This window comes from Lissotriton helveticus, chromosome 6, assembly GCF_964261635.1.
Source record: "Lissotriton helveticus chromosome 6, aLisHel1.1, whole genome shotgun sequence".
In the NCBI taxonomy this organism is placed as follows: domain Eukaryota; kingdom Metazoa; phylum Chordata; class Amphibia; order Caudata; family Salamandridae; genus Lissotriton; species Lissotriton helveticus.
In genome coordinates this window covers 1,901,292,775-1,901,320,077 of record NC_136067.1, presented here as the reverse complement: position 1 = coordinate 1,901,320,077, position 27,303 = coordinate 1,901,292,775, and the positions used below count along the sequence as shown (strand labels likewise).

General features: G+C 46.6%; 1 protein-coding gene across 1 annotated transcript in view; it reads right to left on the bottom strand.

Moving 5' to 3' along the window:
• LBH (LBH regulator of Wnt signaling pathway) overlaps positions 1-15,466 on the bottom strand; it is a 33,794-nt gene extending 18,328 nt beyond the window's left edge. Inside the window, exons 1-2 of the mRNA XM_078649856.1 lie at positions 15,284-15,466; positions 9,636-9,732 (exon numbers count right to left, since the gene is read on the bottom strand). Of these exons, the coding sequence (XP_078505982.1) occupies positions 9,636-9,732; positions 15,284-15,309 (123 nt within the window). The 5' untranslated portion in view covers positions 15,310-15,466. The remainder of the gene's footprint in view (positions 1-9,635; positions 9,733-15,283) is intronic.
• Between the last annotated feature and the right edge of the window lie 11,837 nt (positions 15,467-27,303).

The following is a 27,303-nucleotide window of genomic DNA, read 5'->3' as shown; positions in this document are numbered from 1 at the left end:
ATTTATGGAGACTACAACTCCCAGAATGCAACGAGTTAAATAAGACCATGGCTTATCAGCGCTGCTGCAAAGACAGATAATGGGTTTCCAAACACTGAATGACTGTACGCCCAAGACTTCAGTTTGTCCCCGTGTGCCAAAAACACGAAAGCCACAAGGACATTTTAGCAACTTTAATTTTAAAAAAATGTGGTTTCAGCGACGCCACGACCCCTCGTCCTCCCACCAGCAGCTCCAAGCGACCCTTCATCAACTGCCCCCACCTCCTCTCCAATCTGCCGCTTACACAACGCGACTGCAGCAGAAAAGACAGCCTGTCAATTTTTCACATTGAAACAGCAATTCATTTCCTTGCAGAAAATGTTATTCAGCTCTTTCGCTTGGCGTCGTAATAACGTTATCTGGAACAGCTGCAAGAAGGCTGACCCCGGGGTCAACTCTTTCCACTAACTCATGCTTTTAGATCACGGCAGAGCGCAAAACAAACGTTGAAACAGTAAACGCGCCCTGGCACAGTCTCTGCAATAAACCCATCCCAGGGGCTAGATGGGAGAAGGGGGCGGGAGGGAGAGGAGGGGGCGGAAATGATAACGAGGGGGGAATTTGTCGTGCCAGTAATTCGCCCTAGACAGATAAGACGCCATTAAACTTATCCCAACACTCCAGTGAAAGGTTGTATTAAGTTACAATGGATTTACATCCGTCAAGTTCAACTTCCTCCAGAATTAGCTGCCAGGAAGGCTCTGAGCGCGCTGCGCTCTCCAGTGGCGCAAACAGCGCATGCGCTCAATGCCGGGAGGGCAGACTCCGCCTTTCATCCTTCAGAGGTTGATACAGCGAGTGCCAAGTAATACCTGCTATTTGCAACACTACAAGCAGCAGTATGCCACATTTACCTCCGATCAGCTCACCAACCATGGAGTATAATGTGTTTAGGGTCCTGGTGAGTCAACCAGGCCTGGTTGTAGAGGGTGGGCTAGGTGAGCCAGGCCCACCAAAGGAAATCTTGGCCCACCCAAGGCCAAATCATAACTGTAAAACCAGCGATTTTGACCTTCATGCTTCCGAGGGATCTCCCTCTATCCAAACGCGGAGGGTTACCTGGCAAACATGGAGGTCCTCATGATACTGCTGCATGGGACAACAAAGGATAATACTGAGAGCCTGTGCACCAACGGAAGAACCAAGATTCAGGGTGCTGCAGAACTTACTCCTCCACCCCTAGGTGCACTCTACAGAACTTGAGCAGCAGGGGCGGCCTTAGGCATGTGCAAGCTGTGCACCTGCATAGGGCCACCAAACCCCAGGGGCCGCCACACCAATATATATCCTTAATATAATAAGCCTCTGAGGATGGATACATATTTGTGTGGCTGGCAGTGATTTGACAGCCTCCGGCTCAGTTCCACTTCCAAACACCCCGACACCCCACTCCCCCCTCTTCACTGGCCTCTGTGCTCCGCCCCACCCCCCTCTTCTGGGGCCCCCTACCTAGGGCCGCCATGAGCCTAGAGCTGCCCCTGTGAGCAGCGACTAGTCTGGACGGCACCTGAGGGAACTAGAGAAACAGCAAATCAGGGCAGGAGTGGCGGGCCATGATACAGGTCAGTGTCAGAATGGACAAGACTGCCAGAGCTGCACAGCAGGTTGTGCACCAACACCATATACGAACATGGGTAACAGCCATCAACTGGGCAATCCAAACTGTGGTGGTATTCTGCAAGGACCACTATAGCTACAAGTATCTGTTGATGGAAGGTCTACTTTACTAAGCATGCTCCTGTCTGTTGGGAGTAGGATGTTCAGATGCCTTGTAAAGATCAGAGTAGCTTTCATACCAGTGGAAGGCAACGAGTCTGACCAAGATGTTCCTTTGAATTCACAATAAATTACTACTTCGAGGTGAGTCTTCTGGTATTTTTTTCTTAAGGCCAACTGCAAAAGAATTTGCTGAAGCTTCACATCTTTCTTTGATAGAAGCAAATGGAGTGTTTATTTATTTTTGTTTGTATTAACATTGCTCAAACAAAAGACCGTTCTTTACATGAACTACATATAGTCTCACATGGTACAGCTTTGACCCCACTGCTATTACATGAGGGATATGCAGTGAATCATATACTTACAGCGGCTTCAAAGAGACAAGTTAACCCTCAACAACATCAATAGACCAAAGGCGAAATTACCCATCTGCTAAGAGTGGTATGTTTGTATCTGCTAATCTTAATGCTTCCTTTGTAGGAAGTAACTACTGACACAGCCCCACTCAGGAAGCAACCCAGGACTGCCAGATCCCAGCCATTCCAGTGTCCACTGCCCTAGAAAGCGGAGTTACAATACCACCACCCACCCCCTCCCAGTAGCCTGCCACTCAGGTCCACAATTGTGGCCAGATTCATTAACAGCCATTGTTGGCTGTATGTCCTGGCAATCCTGCTCAATTATTGAATCCAAGGGTCAGAAATAAAAGCAAATGTTTGTGCCGGCTCCGGCTCTGCCAGTATCCCCTGCCCCTCAAGTCAATTGTGCACTGTAAGGGGTTAGGATGTAGCCCAAGGGAAAGGGCGGTCGACCTCGAAGCTGGGGAACAGGGTTAAGTCTCAGCAACGACGCTCAACATCCTGTGATTGTTGGCAAATCACTTAATCTCCCCGTGCCTAACAAAAATGAATGTGTCCTTCTGCAACTAAACTGGTGCTAATGTAAAGCACTCCGATATCCGATGTCTCAGGTCTAGTTTGTGCTATATAAAATAAAAAGCACAGCAACTGAGGCCTGTATAGGTCCTGCATCCCAAGCTATGCGAACAGACGTGCCACTCAGCGCATCAGAGTGTGCCAAGATGACTGGAAGAATAGATGCAGTGCAGGCTCCTACTCAGTGGACCAGATCTACATTGTGTTTAAGAGTGCAGATCCTGGATTATAAATCTATGTGCTCTACAGACTAATTAATACTCCTACCCAAGGGTTAGATGCCTAGTCTGTGATGTGATGTGATGGTTACTCATCTGTTGTGAGTCCTGAGGAAGACTGGTTCAATATTGTACCAGCCAAACCAGTGGATACCACAATGGCATGTGGTCACAATTGCCTGCACGATGAACTCACAAGAGTTTTCGTACAGACAACGTACTTCAGATGCATGGTTTACTTCTTGGTATGAAACTTCATTTTACATCTAGAAAGAAGGACTGTTCTCTGAAAGATGTGAAAAAGCTTAATATACAAGAAAGGTTACAGAGGACTAACCAACAAGTAGATTGTGTAATGCTTAGGAATCAATATTTTGAATGCCTAGTCTCCCCTTTTCCATCACAGTTCAGCGTTTTTACTTCGAGATGTCCATTTCAGTTCAGAATACAGCCTTTAGACCTCCAATTTAATTCAGCTACCTTATTTTTGCCAAAACATGTTGGGGTTTAAGTGGACTCTATGTAGCAGACTCACCTAGATCTAAAGGGGTTCCAAGCTGATCCGTAACCCCAGATCCATTGCCCATGAGCAGGTTGTGAATAGGGTTGGCAAACAACAAAAAACGCAATTATGTGCAGCTGCCAATAATTAGAGTATTTAGTGAAGACCAGATGCATAGCCAGATTGAAGGAAAGAACACAAAAACACCAGCAGCAGCACACCAGTACTACACCAACACACCAACACCATCTTAAACTGCAGGCAAGAGCAGAAGAGGGGAACAGTTATCATCCTAAGCGGCATGTTGGTAGCTTACCAGCCAATCTAACCGCTTCCCGTGCAGACAACTACTTGTATGGCCCCACCTCAAAAGCATTCTATGGCTGCCAGATCCCCCATCATTCCAGTGACTACTGCCCTAGTGAGTTCAGGTACAGCACCACACCAATCTGCCACTCAAGCCCACAATTGTGGGGCGAGTGATTAACAACTATTATTGCCTGTATACCAAGGCTATACTGCTCAATTATGTCTCCAAGGCCAGTAGTGCTATAACAAATGAATGCACCAACTCTCCAATGCCCCCTCTACTGTCAGGGCAGCAGCTAAGGCCTGTATTGGACCTGCCTCCCAAGAAATGCGGATGGCTGTGCCACTCAGCATGTCAAAGAATGCGCTAATAAGCATTGCCCAGTTCATGCCGAGCCTGCAGGATGGAAAACGAATGCTCACATTTCACCTGGGTGAACTGAAAGGCAATACCAGCTCGAAAACCACCGACTTCGGTATGATCTGTATTCGTCCACAAGCCAGATGACCGAAACCCGACTTCCAGTGAAAGGGGATTTGGCAGCAGGAGCGGAAAATGTTAGTGACCCCAGAGAGGCCCCCTGCGCACCCTCTCCATCACACTCCCGGGCAGCACGGCCCCCTGTCAGCACAGCAAGGAGATAGTCTGGGAGGCAGCTTAGCAATGCAAATGGGGCAACCAGACACCAGACAGATGAAAGCTACCTGCTGCACGCAGCATAGTAATTATTGCTAATGAAGACAGACAGCACCATCACAGAAGGTCCAATTGCACACTTGCAATATGCCAATCACTTACCCGGCAGTCGGAAGAAAAACAAAGGGACCAAACAAAAAAATAGACTACGCACGCTCCTGCAATCAGTGTAACAAAGGCACCGCAATTAATAACACCCTTTTCACATAAAATGGCGTAACTAGGTTTGTGAATGCGATTTAAGGGAAGCTGCACACTGGAAGGCGGCCATGTTATCGGCTGGTGTGATCAACAACGCCATCAAATCTAATTAGCAGAAAGGGTAAATGAGGTCATGACTGGAAAACAAGGCTCGGGCGCTCGAGGTTCCAAACGATGCACGTAGCGTTTAATCTAGTTCGCCATCCGGCGGATACAGGAGGGCGAAACAAAAACAGAAAATGAAACCGGCGAAATCTTCGAAAGCCTGTGGCAGGGCCGGGCCTAGCAACCACAAGCAGCCCTGTAAAAATACTCAAACCAACCCCGGTCACTTAATACCAGGCTTAAGCCAATTCCCTTTCCTGTCATCGTCTGGATGATGGATCCTTTTCTAATCTATAGGGTCGGAGCTTTAGGAGAGGGATTTTCTGACTAGTTGGGGTACAGATGCTTTCAGTCTGGTATGGTGAACAGTCTTTCAAAGTTAACTTATTTTTAACATTCACAGAAAAAAGCACCCCCTCTACCTCTGAAAGTCTTCAAAAAGGTTTGTTTTACAAAATAATATATTAGGGCTTCTTACAATCTGCATTCCTCTCCACTACTCCTCGAGTCCCTGACATGCTCCCTGCTTGTCGTATTATGTGTTTTAACATTGTATGCCGGTGTGATTTTTGCAAAATCTGAAGCTCTTCCCCCCCCCCCCCCACTCCCCCCACCCATGTGACTGATCAAGCTACACCTCCGACTCTCCTCCCTCTGATCGCTGTCTCTACCACCCCTTCCCTCTCTCCTGAAACCACCACGTGCAGCTGCACTCAACTCCCTGGTGCAGAGGAAAGTAACAGAACAAGGGGTGGCCCTGGGCTTCCAAAGTAGGCGTCCGGGGGCTTCAGCCAGCCAGGAAACACCTGTTGGAATAAAAGGCCTGTCCAACCCTAGCCTGTGGAGAGAATCTGTGTCAAATACTGCCACTATCCACTGCGCAAGGAAAATCTAGCAACAGGTGTCCCTACCTGAACACAACCCCACGTGTTCAGACAGCTCCTTATACACGAAATACTGTCAATGGGGACCTAGGCTGCTCACAGCAATTCCATATGGCTGCCATCACCCAATAAGAATGGTTCTAAATCACACCCAGATTGCAGATACATTTGGAGGTACCATGTTCGCAAAGTATTCCATTCCCAGCAAGCTTTTCCTTCCTCAAGAGGAGACTAAAGATGGAATACCAAATTAGCTGTGAGAACAATTTCTGATGCGAAAACAGTTGGACAGAATGCAGAACAATGTCATACATTCACCCCAGTACAGAGATCTGGCCCTAAATCCATTGTTTTTTTGCTCACCATGCCATTCCAGTTTGAACCCAGCCATATGCAAATCAGTCTTGACCCTGTGCCCCATGTGGGAAAGGTATGCCCAGACGTGGGTCCCATGCTCACTATGCCACTGGAGTCAAGCGATCCAGGCTGATAGCCAGAAACCGATCCTAGGATGCTGAATTCCGGTCCAGAGAAGACATGGCTTGGTAGTTCGGGCTGGACTGTTCCCATGAGGCACAGGGTCAAGACTGATCTTGCATATGGCCATGTCTGAACTGGGGTGGCTTGGTGAGCAAAATAATGATGGATTAAACCAAGATCTGTGACTGGGGGTGAATGTTTTGCCATTGTGTAACATTCCGTGGGGGGTAGGGGGGGGGGGGGATGAAGCCCTTTGAGGCCAATGGGTGTTGCACGCCTGGAGGGTGTACGCCACATTTGTAAACTTTCCCTGGCCACATGCATGGTGTACAGGCACAAATGAAGCAGAAGAGAACTTTAGAGTGCCCATGTAGGTAATGCGCTCACTTACCACTTGCAACATATTTAGTAACTTTCGAAAACTGATTCAACTCACTCATTTGCATTAGTGTAAGTCGCAGGTCAAAAAGCGTCCTTTGTACATAGCGCCTAAAGACCTCGCCTCCAGTGACTGAACACGTGCGGTACATGCCAGCAGCTCCCTGCAGCCTATCCGGGGCTCGCCGTGGAGGCGCGTGCACACCGCGGTGGTCCCTCCCACCGCGATGGTCCGACCCGCGAGAGCGGCCGGTCACCCGAGCCCAGACGTTACCCAATCCTGGTTGTGCAAACATTTTCCTATGCTATATAAAGACCGGCGGCGCGCCCCGAGCCCCTCGTACTTAATTTAAGCATGGAGGTGAACGGTCAAACTGATCTTCCATAACGAGTCTGCGTGGAAGGCCACGCTGCTTTCCATCCAGTTGTATAGCTAGCCTTCTAAAGCACCTAGAGGTTAAGATGACCGCTCTAGGCGCTAGGTGAAATCGGGCAGCATCAGCATGTGGTCGTAGACCAGAAGGTAAAAGGTCGTCTTTCAACTAGTTCTACACAGTAGGTTGAAGGTTTCTGTAGAACGGTGAAGTGCCAGAGGAGCCTTAGACATAATGTACAAATAGTTTAAACAAGTATCAACCAGTGACATCACTCCAGCCCACTTTACACCACGCCCCGAGCTGTGCCGGAACGCGTCACGCCTCCCTCTGCCAGGCGTCGACAGCGCTTTATGAAGCGCGCAGCTTTGATCAGGAGCAAACAAGTGCCACATGCTAATAAGGCAAACACTGAATACAAATCTCCCCTTCAGCCTACTCTGGTTCAGAGGATTCCTGCTTTATTGATGAGTATATGGTATGCACTATGTACTTATATTGGTGTTCGACTACATACACACCTCGCCAATCCTCTAAGCCAACCCCCCCCCCCCCACACACACACACACCTCCATCACACCCTAACACTGCTGCAAATGTTATCGTGAACATGTTCAGTCTACTCACAGGTGCCCGGATGACAACATGAATGCAAACAGCATTTCCTTTCAGGAATCAATGCCATGCGTTAGACCCACTGAATCCAACAAAGCCCCCCCCCCCCCCCATCCCCACCGAGATGTACCAATCTTTTGAGAAGTCCAGAACCAGAAACTAAGGTCTGGAACCAGTGCTGAACGCAAGCCCCAATCACCTCATGAAAACAGAAAACAGACTCCCTCCTCTACACATTCCATAAGGGCTGGCTGGGCTCTAACCACTGACTGACAAGTAGTTTTATTCAGCAACTCACGCCGACACTTTCCTCTGTTTGTGCACGCAAAGGCTCACATTCCTGTTCGATTTTGTTCAGAAACATTTCCCCAAGAAGTGGTGGCTTTTTGGAATCCAAAATTCTGTAACAGTTTAGGAACTGGTACCGGTACTCATGTTTGGACACCACACCATGAGGCCAAGAAGAAGTGCTAAAATACAGTTACTGGAGATGTACAAAAATCGAGTTTGATAGAGTCACTGAGTCTTTCCAATAACACTGCCTGCAAACCACACATCTAGGAACCCACCAGCAACAAGCAACAAGTAATGGCAGAGATTTGCCATAAGTCAGTAAACCCGAGGAACGGGTGCAGCGGCAATGTTACTGCTAGTTATTCCCTCACACTCGGACTACCAACTCTAGTACCCAAAAACATTTAGGTATTACCACCCCCTTTCTTGATGTAAGACTGCACAAACTGAGGCTGGGCTTCATTGAATCTCAATGCTTTGTGGTACAGCGTAGATTTCACAGCATGCTTGGTTCGGGCGGCCACCTCACACCAGGTTAGGCACTACCTCCAGCTCTAAACTTTTCCACCACAAATCATTGTTTCCAGGTAAATTGGAAAAATTTGTCTAAGGGAAGCAGAGCAAGAGAACAGCACCCACTATGAATTAGGCGGTCACATGAAAGTTCACGACTAGAAAAAGCACCCCAATGACATGAAGGTGGGCACCATAGGTCGAGAACATGCTATAGAGTGCTCAAGGAATGCTATACGAAGGAATGGCAAAGGCACCAATAATACTCTGGAAAATCTGAAACAATGACCAGAAGCAATTCTAACATCTGCTACTCAGTTCATTTAACTAAGGTATGGACCTGATCGGATGTGAAATGTGGCGAATGGACAACCAGCACATGCCAACGTCCAAGTGACCTAGGTCTTTGCCTGGTATTCTTTATGCAATGATTCCCCAAACATAAAAATCCACATCTCCGTAGAAGGTGCACCCCTTCCCATAGGTCCATCACCAATTTAAGTCCTACTAAAAGGTTGACTGCATTAAAGAAAATTGTTAACTGTATAAGGAGGATAAGGTGATGAAGAAAGGTAGCTCAAAACCAACACTTGTAACTAGGCTGCAACACGAGAAGGGACCCCATTAGCTAAAAACACTTTGTCTTAATAATCTATGAAAGAAAATATAACACAAAACATCCTAACCCAGAGAATCAACCAATGTTGCACATTTATTCAGTCCATCTGGGAACCAGGAGCATTAGAGGAAACAGCATTCCAAGGAGGCCAGAGCAGATACCCAAGAGGACACAGCAGCATGCCATCACCAGATCAATGTTAAAAAAAATCCAAGATCATTTCAGACAATTTGGGTTGTTTGCAAGAAAGATTGAGAGGAGGGGCCTTCAGTCCAGATGGGGATTATCCTACATATCGCTTTGCTTAACAGTATTGCCTGGCATGTTTTAGAACTTATGTGGAAAGATCCAGCTTGTGAATACATGGTTAGTCATTGGCGTAGTCCTTCCTTGGCACCCACGACTGCCCTTTCATTTGGCCTCTTAGAAAAAATGCAAACTGGACGACTAAGCATGGCGCTGGCTCAAAAGTGGGAGAACATTTCAACAAACAAAACTCTAGTCTGTTTACATTACCTGCCACTACCCATAGAAAGGTGCCCCCGAGTTCATGAAGATACAGCATACCCCACAACTTGGGCATAAAAATGCAACCAGATTAATGCAAGGCTCCAAGAGACCAGAGATATGCCCAAGCGACCCATGTTTGCAAATTTCAATCTTGTCCCAATAGTGTAGGCATTTATTCTCTGTGCCAAGCATCCAAACAATCTGGGTGAAGATATATATTCGATGTTGATGACAACTCACCTGATAGGAGTCCTTGCGGGGGCTGAGGCCCATCTCATCCATCTGTGGGGAGTTCATGATCACCTCAGTCATTTCAGCTGATCGTAGGTAATCAGGGCTGCATGGGGCAAAGAAACACACCTTCAGCGGGGCGCTCATACACACTAAAACCAGATGTTAATTCTGATACAGGATAGCGTCTGCATACCTCTAAGCAATGCTACTACTGAACACCACGCTGCTAAGCACTACAGAAATTAGGCACACCATGCATGAAAACTACAGACAAATGCTTCGGGCAAAAGTTAGCTGAAATTGGACCTCTACCCTGGGGAATCTACATCGCCCCTCACCCCTCGGACGTGCCTGATCAGTTCTCGATCAGAGTTATTCCTAGGAAAGAGTTGAAAGTAGATCAGTCCCAAAATAAACTCCTGTCTGCCATAAGACAACAGGACTGAAATCCCCAGTAATGTTTGCCTGAATTATGAACATTTTGAATAGAGCACTGGTAGGGTCAAGATGGGGGTGGAAAATCGAGCCTCATGCTGCTTTACTCAAGTGGCCTGGGACTGAGATCCTTCATGCAAGTCTCTGGACCAATATATATACACAAGTTGAAATACACCACAGTAACTATTCAATGAAGAGATTCCACATCAAATGGACAGCAGGCGTCTCAATGCTACGTTGACGTATCCTAATGATTCAGAAAAGGGGGTGGTGATGAACAGAGTGCCTGAATTAAGCAGACCACTCTTACCCAGTCCAAAGATCAGGGCTTGATCCATCACCGTTTTTTAGCTCACTGCCCCATCCCAGCTCAGAACTTGGCTATATGCAAATTAGTCTGTTCCTGTCCCAGTGCATGATGGGAACAGGGCAAACCAAACTACCAAACCAATTCTTATACTGGGAAGGAAACAAGCTTCCGGGGACCCGTTTCTGCCATTTCAGGCGTCGTCGGCCCGGCTTGCTTGAATCCTGATGGTGCAATGAGCAAGGGACTCACATCTGAGTATACCCTTCCACGCATATGGTGGACAAAATGATTCAGAAAAGGGGGTGGTGATGAACAGAGTGCCTGATCTTTGGACTGGGTAAGAGTGGTCTGCTTAATTCAGACACTGTTCATCACCACCCCCTTTTCTGAATCATTTTGTCCACCATAAGCGTGGAAGGGTATACTCAGACATGAGTCCCTTGCTCACTGCTCCATCAGGATTCAAGCAAGCCGGGCCGACGACGCCTGGAATGGAAGAAACCGGTCCCCGGAAGCTTGTCTCCTTTCTGGTAAAGAATTGGCTTGGTAGTTTGGTCTGCCCTGTTCCCATGATGCACTGGGCCAGGGACAGACTAATTTGCATATAGCCAGGTTCTGAGCTGGGATGGGGCAGTGACCTAAATAACGGTGATGGATCAAGCCCTGATCTTTGGACTGGGTAAGAGTGGTCTGCTTAATTCAGACACTGTTCATCACCACCCCCTTTTCTGAATCACGTTGACGTATCCTAGGCAGGTCTCATCCAAGAACCAAATATTGCTCCATCAGCACAAGCCACTGGAAGGAACCTGCACATGATGGCCAAATCTGAGGTGCTCTAAACGACAGATGCAGAGGTAAAACGCAGCACTCAAGCCCTTGGACAGACGTAGCCAACATTGAACTGGAGCTAGCAGAGAACCTGGTCCCAATAGACCAGCCAGAGTAATTCGTCCAAAAGGAATGTGACCCAGGGGTAGATTGGAGGCATGTTAATCAGGGCTGAGAATGTATCCTCAAGACAAACGCATCACCTGTAAGAACTATGTTAATAAAGCCTGTGGCCCCAGGTGTAAATTCATAACGAATCCAGGTAGATTAAATCCCATCCCGGTCAAAGTCCATGTGAATGAAATTCCAAGTACAGTCTTCAGAGCCCAGCTCTTCTGAAGATACCCCTGGTTGCTCTTGTGGAGTAGAAAACCAAAAACAGAATAGTTTGTGCTGCCTTGATGCGCTGCATTCTGAGGACAGATGATTCTGGTTTCAACATGGCCGCTCTGCACTGGTCTGTTCTTTTGGAACAAGGATATAACGCCATGGCAGTAAATGGATGATCCGTGTAAAAGCTGGGGTGCAAATCCAGGTGTGATGAGGCGTACCACAGTCCTGCCGTGCACAGGTGCTCCGGATGCACTTCCGTTGTACTTGTCCAACAGGGACCCAGGAGAGCCACGATCATTAAGAACAGTATCACAGGGGGTCTAAAGACCTTCCTTTTCGCAGTGGGCACCCGGTATGAGACTCCCGAGATGTAGTGCCTCGAGGCGCTGGCAAAGCAGTATAATACCCATGAAGGAGGTACTTTCATGATGGTGTTCTAAATGGGGTTACAATATCCCTTCCTTACTTTAAACATCCTAGGGACCTCCGGGAAGGACGTGATCAACCCTTTTCCATCCGCGGGCCAAAAAGGACTGATCCAGGAGTATGTGCAGTGGGGGCCGGAGGAGTCCACGTGCACACTTGGTCGAAATAGACACATGCAGCTGGAAAGCAGTGCGCGTTCAACACAGCCGCCTTTGCAGACCCAAGCTTGCCAGCAGTGCGCTTTGCCATGCCCGCAGCCAGCTTTACAGCATATCTGGCCCCCCTCCCGACTGCGCCAAGGACTCACTTGCCCTACAGCACGCGCCTGTAAAAGGTGGCCCGAGGACGGCACGCGCCCGTTAAAGGTGACCCGTGGAGAGGACGGCCGCAGTCTGGCCCCGGCCCCCGCGCGCAGACGGCAGTAATTGCGTGAATAAGTGAGCCATTGAGAAGCTCTTAATCCCGGCGGGCCCGACGTTCAGAGCCCGCGCGCCGCGCTAATGTTGTGTAACGAAGGGCCTGGCTGGGCATCGAGCAGGTAACCCGTGCGGGGCTGGCACAGCAGCCTAGCCAGGGTGCCATGGACCCCAGAGGAAGGCAACAATAATCTGGGCTAATTGGGCCCTTACCGCCGCACACACCTGCAAGGCGGCGATAAAGAGACCATGTGTGCCTGCAGCCCCAAGCCTGTTTGTTGCACAGTGTGCTGTGTATCGTGCAGTATATAGTCCATCTCTAGTCACCCAAGACAAAGTATAATACAAATGAGGGCCATTAACAAGGGGCATACCCATAACTAGTGCATAGCGTGCAGTGGCACCGGGGCTCACAGGAGCTCCACAAATATAGCAGTCTACCACCAAACCAGGGAACAGGACCATTTTTCTCGATTACCATTTTGGTCCATGGCAGCTGTAACGCCCGTTACTTAGAGCGCTTAGAAACGGGGCGCCATGAAAAAAACAAGCTACAATTGCCAAAAGTGCACACCGTGACGTATCCATAAGCTCAATGCAGCAAAATGCACAGCTGGCGGGTGTTACCAAGGTGTGCTGCAGCCTTAGTGCGCGGCTTCTCAGCACCCGCATTTAATCAAACTTTGACGTGGCTAGCAACCCGGGGAAAGAATTTGAAATAGCCGACGCGTTCGGAGCACCGGGGGAGACGGGCTGTTAGAAAAACATGTACATGCTGTCCCCTTCGCAAAAATAAACCCAAAATCGACAAAGATGCCGGGGAGGGTGATGGGGTGTTGCGGTTATCCAAATCGTAGGACACATCCCTTCTGCGCCCACCAGAGCTAAGGGTGCACTGGGGTCGGGGCCCAACATAAACACTCCTGCTGAAAAAGTAGCAATCCAGCACAAAGTAGGTAGTCTTGTTTGCGGCTCAGCTGGCGCGAATTGGGTACAAATGGAAAAGGTGTTGAGTACGAAGCGCCCGGAGAGCGAAGACAGGTGACACGAGACAGTGGTGCCATATTAAGGAAAATAGGGTACCGCTGATCCACGACGACGACATTGATAAGCCCAAGCAAAGCCAACCCACCATGCCTGCCATAGTCTTTAAACTAATACCATTAAACGTGGCAACATGCTACCTGCAGATATACGGTGGCAGTGTGATATAAAAGCTCTCTAATACAATAACGAAAAAGTTAACAAAAAAACTTTGCACGGAGTCTTAGATTTGCGGGGGGGGGGTTGGCTAGCCCTACTCGACATCCACTAAGCGGAGTCTGGCGCCCCCTTGCGCATCCAAGTGCGTACTGCAGGCATCACGGGCGCAGATACTCGCAGTGCACACTATAGAGACAAGACACCTGCTAGAGGTGACAACGCACGGGGAAAAAACACTGTCAGCAATTAGTCGTCACCAGAACAAACCACTAAGCGCAAGACATAGAATATGCATGACACTTGTTCGGGGGTACTTTTAAGCAATAGGATGGTGGAAGGGTCTTCTTTGCAGGAACAATGTGTTTTGCTTCCTAGAATCACAATTCTTTTAGTTTAACGAGTGGGCTAAGCACGTCGTCTTTGTAGCTCCAGTGGTTTACTACGTTAAATGAACCCATGTCCAGGTTACGTTACTCGCAGACTCCAACAGCACACTAGAATCTTTCCTACCACATTACTAAATGCGGTAGGAAGGACATCAGCCACCACGGTGCCTACGGTATCACAACCACATGAAGCGCTATACCGTCAGTGCGCATCAAGGGGGTCGAATTATAAGACCACCCACCAAGTGTCGCATTCTGTTTTTGCTCTATGACTAGATCGTTGCTCTGCCACAATTATGGCCCGCGCGCTATATCGCAACCAAGTGAAAACGTCGGCATGGCCACAGACAGCCCCGGTGTCGTATGGCCATGTACATCACACGAGTTACCTGCACCACTAGTTAACTGCACCACTAGTTAACTACCGCCTCGTGGACTTCTCGCAACGGCTTGAAGCGCTAGGTCTCACCTCACACCGTAGACAATGCTGAGCATTGAGTCCGCGGGTGGTGCGGTTTTTCACACCAGAAAACCGCACAATTCACCACCACTTACAACTTTCTCACTATTTAACGCAGTGTGTGCCAATCGGGTTCTAATCCAGGCGCCTTGTGCTGTGCCTCGAGGCTAACAAAGGCACGGAGTGTTGTGACGACAATCGTGCGGGTTAGGGAGGATGGGACGTGCAGGGACAATGCAGCAATGACACCGAACCAAAGAACCACGAGTCTGAAGGCAGCTCGTGGCCCCCGACGGGCAGAACCAACACCGACAGTCTTGGAGACAACTGATACCCAGGGCACCACAATGCACCTGAGAATAGGCATTGCACACACAGCACGTGCACCCGCGCAGACCCTACAGAGAACACTGCTCGACCAAAAGGAAACAACCATTCCCTAAAACCGAAGAGCGCAACAAACCGATAGGCGCAGGCTGGACTTTAAAGAGTACGTTCAACGTGCTGACACGTACACTACTGCAATCACAATGGTGGTGCTATGCATGCATGGCACGAAATGTCACCCTTCTTAGCCATTGGAAAGATCTAACATGGTAGGGAAATAGGTACTGAAGCACAATTTGCAAAAAAAAATTAAAAAAAAATAATAAGGAAATCGGTACTGGGGCACAATTTGCAATATAAATGTAAAACAAAATCAACTAAGTTGTTTTCTCCCCGAGGAATGGGAACCCACTGTATGAGAACCCTTAGCAAAGCATCCTTGACCCAAGCTGCCCTCGCACTGCTCAAAGAAACTGCGCAGACATTCAAAGTGTCCCGTGAGTAAAAGAGGCTGCGCTACTCACCAGTGAATAGGGTAAAATACAGACATGAAGTCCGGGAAGAAGGCACACAGTCCTGGTTATAGTAATGACGCGCCAGGGGCGGGCTGCAGCAGAACACTGGGTTTGAGGCACGCTTACACAAGGGAGCCGCTCTGCAGCTGCTCTCCAAGAACTACCCGCTCTGCCAGACTAACTCACTCTTATACGAACACCGCCAACAGAGGCTTTTATAAAGTATGGGGCGTGGCCCGCAGGAGAGCACGCCCCCCTCCTCATTGACGTCATCAAATTCATGAATGGCCCGTGCCAGGTCTGGCTGATAGAAGACTTTGCCGATGGCTGGCGTCAGGTTCAGGTTCAGCCAGTCTGCTGGCGAGCTGCCTCGAGCGCGCCATCCAATCATCTAGTGGATTATGCGGCTGCGCACAGCCAACCCGGCCTCCTGTAGCCGAGTAACTCATCCGATATCTCAATACACGAGGCACGATGTGAAGTAAAAAACACCGGCCGCCTTACAACGTAGTGTCCGCGAATGTTGTCAAAGTGTTGTTTATAAAAAAAAAACAGAGAAAAGAACAGTACATTATGTTACGTTATGAATGTCGTATCACATATTAATAAAATTCGACGGATTAAAAAATACTGGATTTTTATTATATATTTAAATATGTCTGTTACTAATTTAGTGTAGAGTTTGCGATTTGAACATACAATTGAAAATGCACATTTTTCTGGTATATCTTCTAGTATTTCAGCTTTGCCGTATAGTATGCCAAGCTGGCTGCATCCTCCATGCACTTCACTTCCTTGTTCTATTCTTCTGTGGGCTGCGCTCGAACGGTGGGCTTCACTATGGTAGTGACGTCTTTCAGCTGAAGCGCGCTAGTGGGCCCTGCCGCACATGCGCACAGCGAGTGTAGCGAGTTTATTGTCCCTATCCATTGAGAACTATTTTTAGATTATCGAGGAATGCGCAGGCGGCCGGTTTAAAGAGACAAGATCCATGGCAGAAGGCGGAGGGAAGGAGTCGTCCTTCCAGAGGGCGGTCCACCCTTGTAGAAGTGTCTGCATCACCAGAAGCTCCGACAAATTCCAGCCAGTCAACAGCTCCCACCCTTTATTGCAGTATTACAGCATCTGCAGCAGCTCATTCATCCTCGTTTGCACCTATCACCCTTCCTTCTGACCGTCCTACTCGCTCCCGCTGCTCCTTGCAGCAGTTACTGTGCCTTGAGACTGGCTCCCACCGCAGGAGGACTTGCATTATTTGTCCCCGCAATGTCCCTGCTCATTAAAATGCAGGTCAAGCACGCATCGCCTCTTTTCCTCCGTCAGTAGTGGTCCATGTCTGTGCTCGCGCTGCAGCAGTACCACAACATTCCAAACTGCAGTATGTATCTAGCTGTGACGCAGACTCCCTGAGCGATGGATGGACGTCTCCACTGCACAACGCTCCCTTGAGCTGCCCGGGTACCTGACCTTCAGGAAGAGTATTCCTTAAATTGGGTCAGGGAGTAAAAATCCGCCATCGTAAAATAAACAGCATGTTTCTGGAAGAATGTATCTATACTTCTAAACCCAACTCTAGTTATCTTAGTGGAAATGGACCTAAAACGGAGACCTTGTCGGGTCCACAGAACAGCCTAAAAAAAACTCAGACATCTTTTCACTCAAACATAATCTACACAAGCGTTTTACCGCTGGCTCTCACTGTCAAAAAAACAACACAAACACACACCTTATTTTCCAGCTCTATACGCATTCCACACATACAGGAGAGAAACATGAGCATTCCAAATTGCACAGTTCACAGAAAATAAAGCCCCTTGCAATAAAGATTACCACTTGAGTAGCTTTCCACTTGTGTCCCCCAATGTGTTTAGCCAGGTCAGTGGGTTGTGGACAGTCTGTGCCAAAAAGACTGTGCCATAGGGCTGCAGCCTCTTCAAGGGCACACCAGCACAAGGCATTTCATTTCAGCCTGTGACAATTTCTGTCCTTGGGCAGCAGCTTGCAGGACAGTAATGTAAATGTCCAGTGCATCCTGTCATCTGCGGCTGGCTAAGGACTGCCCTCTTGCCCACATCTAATGCGTCTGTCTGGACAATAAAGGTCCTCCCCAATTGGCAAGCACAGGAGGTTGACAGAGGGTTTCTTGGGGAGCCTCTAAGCTCTCTTGACATGCCAAGTTCCAGTCTACCATGCAGGGCATGCTCTTCTTCAGCAGTTCAGTCTGTGCAGCTCCTATGGAACTAACACTTAGGATGAACTATTTAGAGAGCTGGTAATGCCTAAAAACTGTTATGTTATGTAAACCTCTAGGGTTAACATTTCTATGATCTCCAATTGATGTGCAGGAGGGCTGATGCTGAGGCCCGTAAGATTCCAGCCAGCATGGCTTATGGTCATGTCACTCGACCGAGACCGCCCTGACCATGGCAACGGAGGAAATTCACAGACAGGTGGATGGAGGGGGCAGAGCCATCCTCATTCTTTTAGACCTCTCGGCTGCATTTGACACCGTGAGTCACACGGTGTTAGTAAGGCGTCTGAGGGCCACGGGGATTGGGGAACTGGCTCTGTCCCTACTCTCTTCCTTCCTTGCCTCTAGGCAGCAAGTCACACATTGGGATAATATGCAATCCGAAGCTTTTTGCATAACCTGTTGTGTGCCGCAGGGGTCTGCACTATCAACCACACTGTTCAATGTATATGTTGCTTCACTTGCTGCACTTATAAAAGAGTATGGTTTCTAGTTAATTTCTTATGGTGACGACTCACAGATTGTCATCTCCGTATCCACACAGTATGAGGCCACTATTGTCAAATTCCATGCCTGCATGACCCATATCATGAGCTGGATGAGTCGTAACTATCTTAAGATCAATACCGATAAAACCGAGGTGATGGAATTTGGCAGCGGACCGTCTTTATGGAACTCTACATAGAGGCCGGCAGAGGCAGGTCAATGTCCGGTTCCATCCAATAAAGTCAAGAACCTTAGGGTAATTTCTGATGACCAGCTTAACCCCTTCCATACTCATGACTAGCTCAGCTCGTCATTCAGCACAGTGCTCGTGTGCTTATGACGAGCTGAGCTCGTCATGACCACACCCGTTTTTATTGCAGTCCAGCACAGCAGGGGAAACTCTCAAGCAGCGATGAGGTTAACTTTTCGGTCCAGTCAATAGCGGGACCTCTTCCTGTTTCTTCAAATTGAAGCTTCTCAGGAAGATATTCCCTTTTATCCCGCAGGATCTTAGGAAATCTGTGGTAGTTGCCCTCATCCTCTCGCGGCTCGATTACTGCAATGCGCTATATATAGGCATTGATAAAGCCCAGAGGCTAAAACTACAATCTATACAAAACGCTGCTGCTCGGTTACTGCTAAACATTCCTAAAGGACACCCTACTGCTGCTGCTATTAGGTCACTGCACTGGCTCCCGATCCAGCAAAGGTCGGAGTTCAAACCCTGTGCCTTATTCATAAGACACTGTTCGGCAGAGGGCCTGCCGACTTTCGGAATCTTTTCTCCTGGTATTCCCCCACCAGAAACCGTAGATCCACGGATGCGGTTTCATTTCCACTCCTAGGATTCGCAAAGGCAGATGGGGAGGTAGAAGTCTGTCTCACCGTGCAGCCAAACTCTGGAACCAGCTGCCGATTTCCTTGAGATTAATGTCCAGCAGGCTTCATTTCAGGAAGGCACTAAAAACACGGCTGTTTCCACCTTCTTAAAACTTAGTCATAGCTGTCCAAATCCTCTATCTCACCTCTCAGCGCCGAGACGCTTCGGCATTTGATCGCTCTATAAAACCATATCCTATCCTATCCTAGTGTCATGACCTGGCGTGACTAGTACCTACACTGTTGAGAACAAGAAACAAGGGAGACCCTACTCACAAGGAACCAGCACTTCGCTGATCTACTATTGAAGACACACGTGTTTGACTCTACATAATTCTGCATTCCGCAGGGTAGTGCGATTCCACTCTCCCTGCTCGCATTGAACAGATACATCCCTGGTAAGGACTTTTCCTTGGTTGAATGCACCATGTAGATTAACGATTGGGCACCACACAACATTCATTGTTACCACTCTTTCTCAGAGACCAGACAAGTATACACTGATCCTCGTGTCACTGCACATTACTCACATCAAGAACTGTTACCAGCCCCGCTGTCAGACTCCCTCCCCTCGCATTGGGGTAAGTTCTTCCACGGAAGGACTCTCTCACGTATATTCATGTGCTGATTATTAAACACGATTGGATTTTTCCTAATCCAACTCCTTTTTCACATGTGCAGTGCCTGGCTGGGTCCCATGTGAGTATTTTTCACACTTTCACTTCCTTGGGGTGCACGTTCATCACACTGATAGACTACCTTCGCCTCAGGTACAGGCGCCCCCATGTGATCCCTCTCAAGTAACGTTGGCACCATTAAGGCCACACACTTACAGTCTCTTTTCCTTCATTTTAGATGTCCCTACATCATTAGGTCCTGAAGAGACTCCTCATTACATAAGGAGTCGAAACCCCATCGACAAAAACTAAAGCAAACCATCCCTTAGTGCTTGTTTTTTTATAAAGACGACGTGCTCATCACTTATCATTTACGATGGTCAACGTTACAAAATATTGGAAACCATGTATATATGTCACAAATATGTCAACAATGTTTTATGTTCCATGATCACTGGGGACACTACGCACTATTGCTCTGTTGCTTATTAAATAATTGTATTATTACATTCATAAATAACAATTGTTATTACCAGAAATCAAGGTTTCTTCACCCTTGGATACAGACTTTAACTCTTTTTTTATTGCGATTGCGCATATAAATAGTATCATTATTTTAATTTGTTATCCCACAGGAACCGTTGTTTCTGCTTACATTTAGTATCTACACTGAGCGCCACCCCCTTCACCACACCAGGCCAGCTAGAGAAGGTGTCTTTAAATGTGTGGACAACCAGCTACAACTTCCTCCTCTGGGGCTCTATGAGAGGCTCTGGAAGCTTCACAGAGTCAAAGGTGGAGCCCGGTAGGGAACAAACCACAAGATCAGGAGTCTGGCCATCCACCTTATGTAGGTCTTCTTGGCGGAAGTCGAACAAAGTCACCTCAGTTTGGCTGAGGTAGGGTTTCATCAAGTTCATATGATACATGTTTGAGCCCCAGGTTCATTCTCAGGGTGCTACCTCATAACCGGTGTCACTGACAGTCCTTTCCGCCTCACAGGGCCCTGTCGAATGAGTGTGCATCCTATCCTGTTGCTTGAAGACCAATAGCAAGACTTCTTGCCACTCCTTATAGGAGTTGTCATGGCAGTCATGCCACCTATTCTGCATCCTCTTGGTCTCTACCAGCGTCTGGTTGATAAGGACCTGGAATTCCAGGAGGCACTGGGTATGTTCAACAAACAGGGAACAATAGCCTCATTATGGTCTTCGTGCTTACCCTCCCAGCCAGTTCTAATCAGCTTGAGACGGCCCTTCACCCTCAATTGGACTAAACTCAGTAGATTTCAGTGGGGCTTCCTGATAGACGAAGAGGAGATGTCTGTGTTTTTTCTTAGGCTAAAAACGATATAAACAGGTTATTGTCCATCAGGAAGAAAACTGAAAAACAGGTGCTAGACTTTTTAAGGAAAAATAAAAGCATACTGTATGGACATTCTGATGATACATATTCATGATGAATACATACATCATAACAGGCAGCCAAAACTCGTTTTCTGTTGCTATGGTCTGGCATCAGCTGCACTGACAAGTCAGACCCAAAAAACGGGCATTTGTGAAACTTGGGAAACATCCTTTACGACGCAACTTTTACCACGCAGTGCCTTTACAACGCAGGTTGTTCAACGCAAGTCATTACAACGAATTGCTCTGGGGGGCGCTCTAGGATAGGTAATAGTTTACTTTACTATCCAACTCCTTCCCTACTATCCACGGGGACTGGAGTTGGAATAGTAAATTAAACTATTCACTATCCAGCGCCCCCCAACGCAAGTCGTTGTAACGACTTGCGTTGAAAAACCTGCGTTGTAAAAGCATGCGTGGTAAAAGTATGCGTTGTAACAACGTACATCCGTGAAACTTCTCTGCTAACATGAAACCCACTTGAAAAGACTGCTATCTGTGGCACAGTCCACTTTGGGGCCTATTCACAAACGGTATTTTGTAGTACGTTTTAGAAGCACATACATACTACCAAATGCTATTTAAAAACATACTTGGAAAAGTTCAATTTCTGTCTCTCAAGTATATATGTTAGTAGTAAAATGGGAGTAACAAGAGAGTGGTAGGAAAATGGCAAATAATTCCTGCTAAAGAGGAGGGGCTAAGAATGGAGTGAAGGGATGTTAGGGAGAGCTTTAGAAAGGAACGTGCACCCACCCACAAAAGAGTAAGCCCATTCCTGCTGACCAACTGCACTTCTAAACTTACTACAGCCAAAAGGAACCAAAACAATGTTAAATATACGCCAGGTCAAAGCTGGAGTAAGTTCAGCACCAAACATGGCCCCATACAGGCAGAGCAGCACCGTCCCGTAGAAAATAAAGGAGTTAGGGACCGAAAGTAAAACCCCATAGAAAATAATGTAGAATTCAATTAAAATAGTTACAAATACAAATGGATTTTATTTAATGATAACAATTATCTAGGAAGACTTTCATTTAATTTAATTTTAATATTTTAATAACCTTTTTTGAATGTTAAAATTAATGTAACATTAATTTTCATTTAAATATAATGTAATTATTTTTAATTAACTCTATAAATCACTTTAAATATTTAATAATGCACAAAAGTATATATTTTACTTTAGGTGGGAGTTTTTAAATGTAAACCTTATAAAAAATAAATTACATTTAATATATTTAAAATGATTACATTTTACTTTTAAATTAAGGGCCTTATTACGATCCTGGTGGTACAGGTACCGCCGTCGCATTTTGGCGGACCGGCCGCCCGCAAACCTGGCAGTCCAACCACCGGATTATGATGCAGGCGGTGACACAGCCAGCATGGGCACTGCCGTGGAAATTATTACCTGCCTTTCCACCTGACCTTTTCATGGCAGGGACACAGCCATGAAAAGTTCTTCGGAAAGGTAGGTAAAGGGCCACAAAAAGGGCCTTGGGGTGAATAATTCCACATGGACTGGGCCAGGAGCCATGTTGTGCCTCCATTTGCCACCAAGGTTGGTGTGCGCACTGTTTGCCATGCACGACATGGTGCATGGAAACAGTGCGCCCAACTTGCAGGAGGCACAGCAGTGCAGCTGTCATGAGATTCAGACTCTCTCCTAGAGCCAAACACACCTCCATCCCCACGGTGATCTCATAATGCGGTGGTCGGGATGCTTCCGGCTTGGAGGCATGGTCCCGACCACCGCCACAGCGGACTGGTGGTGTGACCGCAAGGGTCATCATCAGGCCCTGAATTATTTATGCTGTAGCATTGCTTTTATTTTGTTCTACATTTAAACGGATATATAAAATGAATGTACAATATTATTTCATGTACTTTATCTTAGGGATAGGGAGATCTCTGCCACCAGGGGGAAGGTTTTCCTACGGTAAAGTCAAGTTTAAAGTGCAGGAGAAATGTAAAACGATTACTAAGCTTGAAATAAATTAGTGACCAAACTTTTATGTTACTTTTATATATTTATTTTAAACATAGAACAAATAAAAAGAATACAGCACAATTAACTCAATGCTGAATTAAATTAAATTTACATTCTTTTTAAAATATGTATGATCAAAAAATCCCACATAAAACTGTTTACATTTAATTATTATGTATTAAAATATGTTACGCATTGAATTAATTGAAGTTCATTTAATTTTTTTACAAATTAAAGTTACATTTATTTTGAAATTGAAAACAGCTATTAAACAATGTTAGCATAAAATATTACTTTTTAAATTATATTTTTTAACATTAAATTAATGTTATATATATATATATATTTAAAATTGGAAATAATTTCATTTAACATTATTTCCTATGTGCTTCCATTTTAAGACTCTGCCTCCATGCTACAGTATCAATGTTTGGCCATGTGTAGTGCTGGACTTACTATGGCTCCTTTTTGGCAATAGTAACTTTACACTGGTAAATTTGGTTTTACCCTCTGTTCCAGGAGGTGGAGACATGTAAGTCTACACTTTTTAACTTTACACTCATAAATAGTGAATAGCAAAAAGTAGTAAAGTTACTCAAAAGTGTAAGAGTACACTTACACATGTAGATTTTACTCGTGTAAGTTTGCCTTTGTAAATAGCCCCATAATGTGTGCCGGACAATATGATGGTCATCATATAGTGCAGCACTGCATTGGATTATAGCTAAAGCACCTTATGTAGTGATTGTTGCCATGGCTACCGTACGGCTGAAGAAACAACAGTTAATGATTAGTTATGGGACAGTGAATGCAAACCTGGAAGTCCCATGAAAATTGCCACTGAGGGTATGCAACACACACCGTAACTCACATCACCTGCCATTTTTGCCCTTAATAATCAACTTTTTTAAACTTTGACATTCGCAAGGTGGCATATCAGGCATGCTGTGCAGCATGAGTTATTCTGTGTACTGAGTACCGTTTTTGGCAACTTTTGGGGTTATCTTTATTATTAGTCGCTAAATCAAAACTAACTTTTACTGTTATTTTTTCAGTGAATTTCTCATTTGTTTGAAGCAATTCATTTGCTTGTCATATACCCACTTGGTGAGGCACAGCCAAGCCCTGCCCATACTGTCACAAGCCTTCAAACCCTGTTGCCTTCGGCTTAGTGCAGCAAAGGTTGGTCACAGAGCATGGCCTTTTGCAAAATCCTGCACATCAACCTGCCATTAATGGCCATCCCTTGCTGCACACAGCATCCAGGCCTGCACAGCAGGAGTTGCCTACAGGTCAGGCCTTAGGCCATGTCATGCACCCATCCTTCTGCAGACTGCCAACTCCTTCTGCATGCAAACTTGAGCTCAGCCCAAAATGAAAACAGGTAACCAGTTTATGTTTGGTGTCTATGGAATTGTAATGAAAAATCCCCGCTTATGATAAAGTCAGATTTTAAAATAAAATTTGGAAATGCCACTTTTAGAAAGTTGACTTTTTCCTGCCATTAACATTTAGTGCCTGTAGCCAGTGCTGGGTCACATGACTGGGTATAGCTGACAGTTTGTCTTTGAGTATTCCTCATAGACAGCCACACACATTAGAGAGCTTAGGTGTGCCTGGATGGGCCATCACTGACACACTGGGAGGGTGAAACTAGGCACAGCCCTAGTTACACTTGAATAGACTGTGTCACACTCCTCCCTCCCATCCTGCCAGCAATGGCCCATCCAGGAGGCTGTGTCCAGCCCCGCTCAACGGGCTGCATATCCATTGTAGTTAGTGCCCCCAAGGCAGGGCAGGCAGGAAACCTGTGCACTTCAAAGGGAAACGTCTAGAAGCTTCTGCTTCAAAGGAGGAGCCAGGTACAAATATTGGACTTAGACACCAACTCTTCAGTACAATTCTGGACCGGGGAAGAATCTGCCAAGAAAAAGGATTGCTGTGCTACAGAAAGGACTGCCACTCTGCTGGACTGCTACCCAGAAGGACTGCTGTGCTGACCTGCTTCCTTCTTGCCTGAGTGATAATGACTGGACCTGCCATCTGTACTCAGGACCACCAGAGTGACTCCAATGGCTAGTCTCTTCTTACCAGCAACTTAACTCTGCAACTGTGAGTTCTATCTTGCCAAGTGCTGCCTCCATAGTCCTGGACACTTGGAAAAAGGCCTGAAGGTGCTGCGCCAGCCCATGTGTGGATCCAGCAGATCCGACAGATCTTTCAGGGGCGGCTCCTGCTCTAAGGCAGAGGAGAGTCACCCCACTGTTCTCAGAGCAGAAAAAAATAAAAATAAAATGATAATAAACTTGTTATTATCATTTTATTTTTCTTTGCTACGGGGCTGGGTTAGGTCGAGGCTGGTGGCACAGGGGGAGGAGTGGGCACAGCTGCTTGGCCAGCCGTCTGGAGCTGGACAAACAGATATGTGCACTTTGCATGTTCCTCACCAGGCTGTATTACACAGCCTGGTGAGAAACATGCACAGTCTCCCATTCCCAGTCTGAGCTCCGAACCATGGCGCCTAGACCAATCACAATGCTGCATCGCAGCATTGTGATTGGCCTAGGGGAGCCTGGGTGCTTCCTGGTACCCTGACTGCCATTAAGAGAAGCAACGATGGTGAGACGGCAGCAGGGAAAACGTGAGAGTTTTTTTAAAAATGTGTTCATCCCCCATTGCCTGCCAGCCATCACTGTCTCCTCTGCTGTGTGGTGCAACTCCAAGCAGAACCTACGCATCGTCTCTGAGCATACACTTTTCCCAGCGCAAGTACTTTGCATCGAGCCGCAGTTCGCATCGGAACCGCTGCTGTGCGACGTAAGACCTTGTAATGCTCCACAACCAGGAATTAATGTGCTCTTGTTCAGTGGGCCTAACAGGGGTCCCTGCAGCTGGCCCACACTCCATCCTGGTCGGCCTGAACTGGTGACTTTGTCCTGGTCCGGCACAACCAGATATCTACAGTTGGCACTTTGTGCTTTTTGGTGCTATTTTCACATAAACCTTTAAAACTGCATATCTCCAGTTCTACAGATTGGATTTTGGTCATTTTGGTATTGTTTGTTTATTAAAATCTGCTCTATGAATCTAATCTGGTGTGGGATCATTTGTGTGTTGTGTTGTCATTTAATTACTGTCTGAAGTGCTGCATAAATACTTTGCACATTGCCTCTAAGTTAAGCCTGACTGCTCTGTGCCATGCTACCATAGGGTTGAGCACAGGTGAATCTGGGGTTTTCTTGTGATTTAACCCTGACAGGAATTGTGGTTGCTACTTGAGAAGGTTTTCACCGCGCTCAACTAGTATCCCAATGTCTTACAACATCACATAAAAGGGAGAGCAGTCTAAAAAACAAATTTATGATTAGCTTTTAAAAAGATAACAAATGTTCGGGTTTCAGGTGTTCTCATTCAATTTTGGACATTTGCTTAAAATTTCCATATCTTCTGTATTCAAACAGTATCTCACAACATCCTTGCTTGTCAAAATGCCCACTTGAAAAAAATCGTCTTTAAAAGAATATTTTTCTCATCTCCAACTTAAAAGCAACAGCAAAGGAAGTGCAAAACTGTTTCCAGGTGGTAGCCGTCAAGTCAATAGTATAAACTGGGAACAGCTGGAATTGCATTTGCATGATGTTAATCTGTTTGTGGTCTTGATGGAGCTCTTTAGGTAGTACTGAACTAGAGTTTATCATGAGTCACAGATAATACCCTCTTTGCTAGGCATGTTCTAGTCCTTCCTGCATGGATTGAGTTTTTATTATAGACTTTGGATCTAGTTTTGATCCTATTTTGGCCAGTTTGTACTTATTTTCAAGTCAGCTAGGGCTTTGCATAGCTGAGTGCCCCACATGTTTTTCCCAGTGTTGTTATCTTGATTTGCCACCCTTTAAGGATGTAGGCAAAGGGCTCCGAAGTTTTGTAATAACCCTGCAGATAGCAAATGTAAGAGCAGATATGAGAGAGTTGCTATCTCTTGGCGCAGTTGTCGAATATCCATTTGCCTTCATAATTATAGAGAGGACTACCTGGAGCCTAGAAATCACATTTTGTTTGCTTTGTTCTTGTATTCTCCAGACAATTAATATTTTGGTTTTTGATTTGGTTGATGTTAGTTTGTTCAGCTGGTTAATTTATGGCGTTTGTCCAGGGTGTGCTGTAACCCTACTTTGGTATGATTCAAGATAACTAAGGGACTGATTATGGACCGACAAACCCTTGGTGGTGGTCCTTGGACCGCCAGACTGGCAATCCACCTGCCGTATTACAATTACAGTAGTAGGACCGCCACAGGCCTGCTGCAACTGTCGGGGATCATGGATTCCACGGTGGTCGCGCGGCAGTGAAAGGCCCTAATATGCTGGAGGAGCCACTGCGGCACCGCCAAGCATATT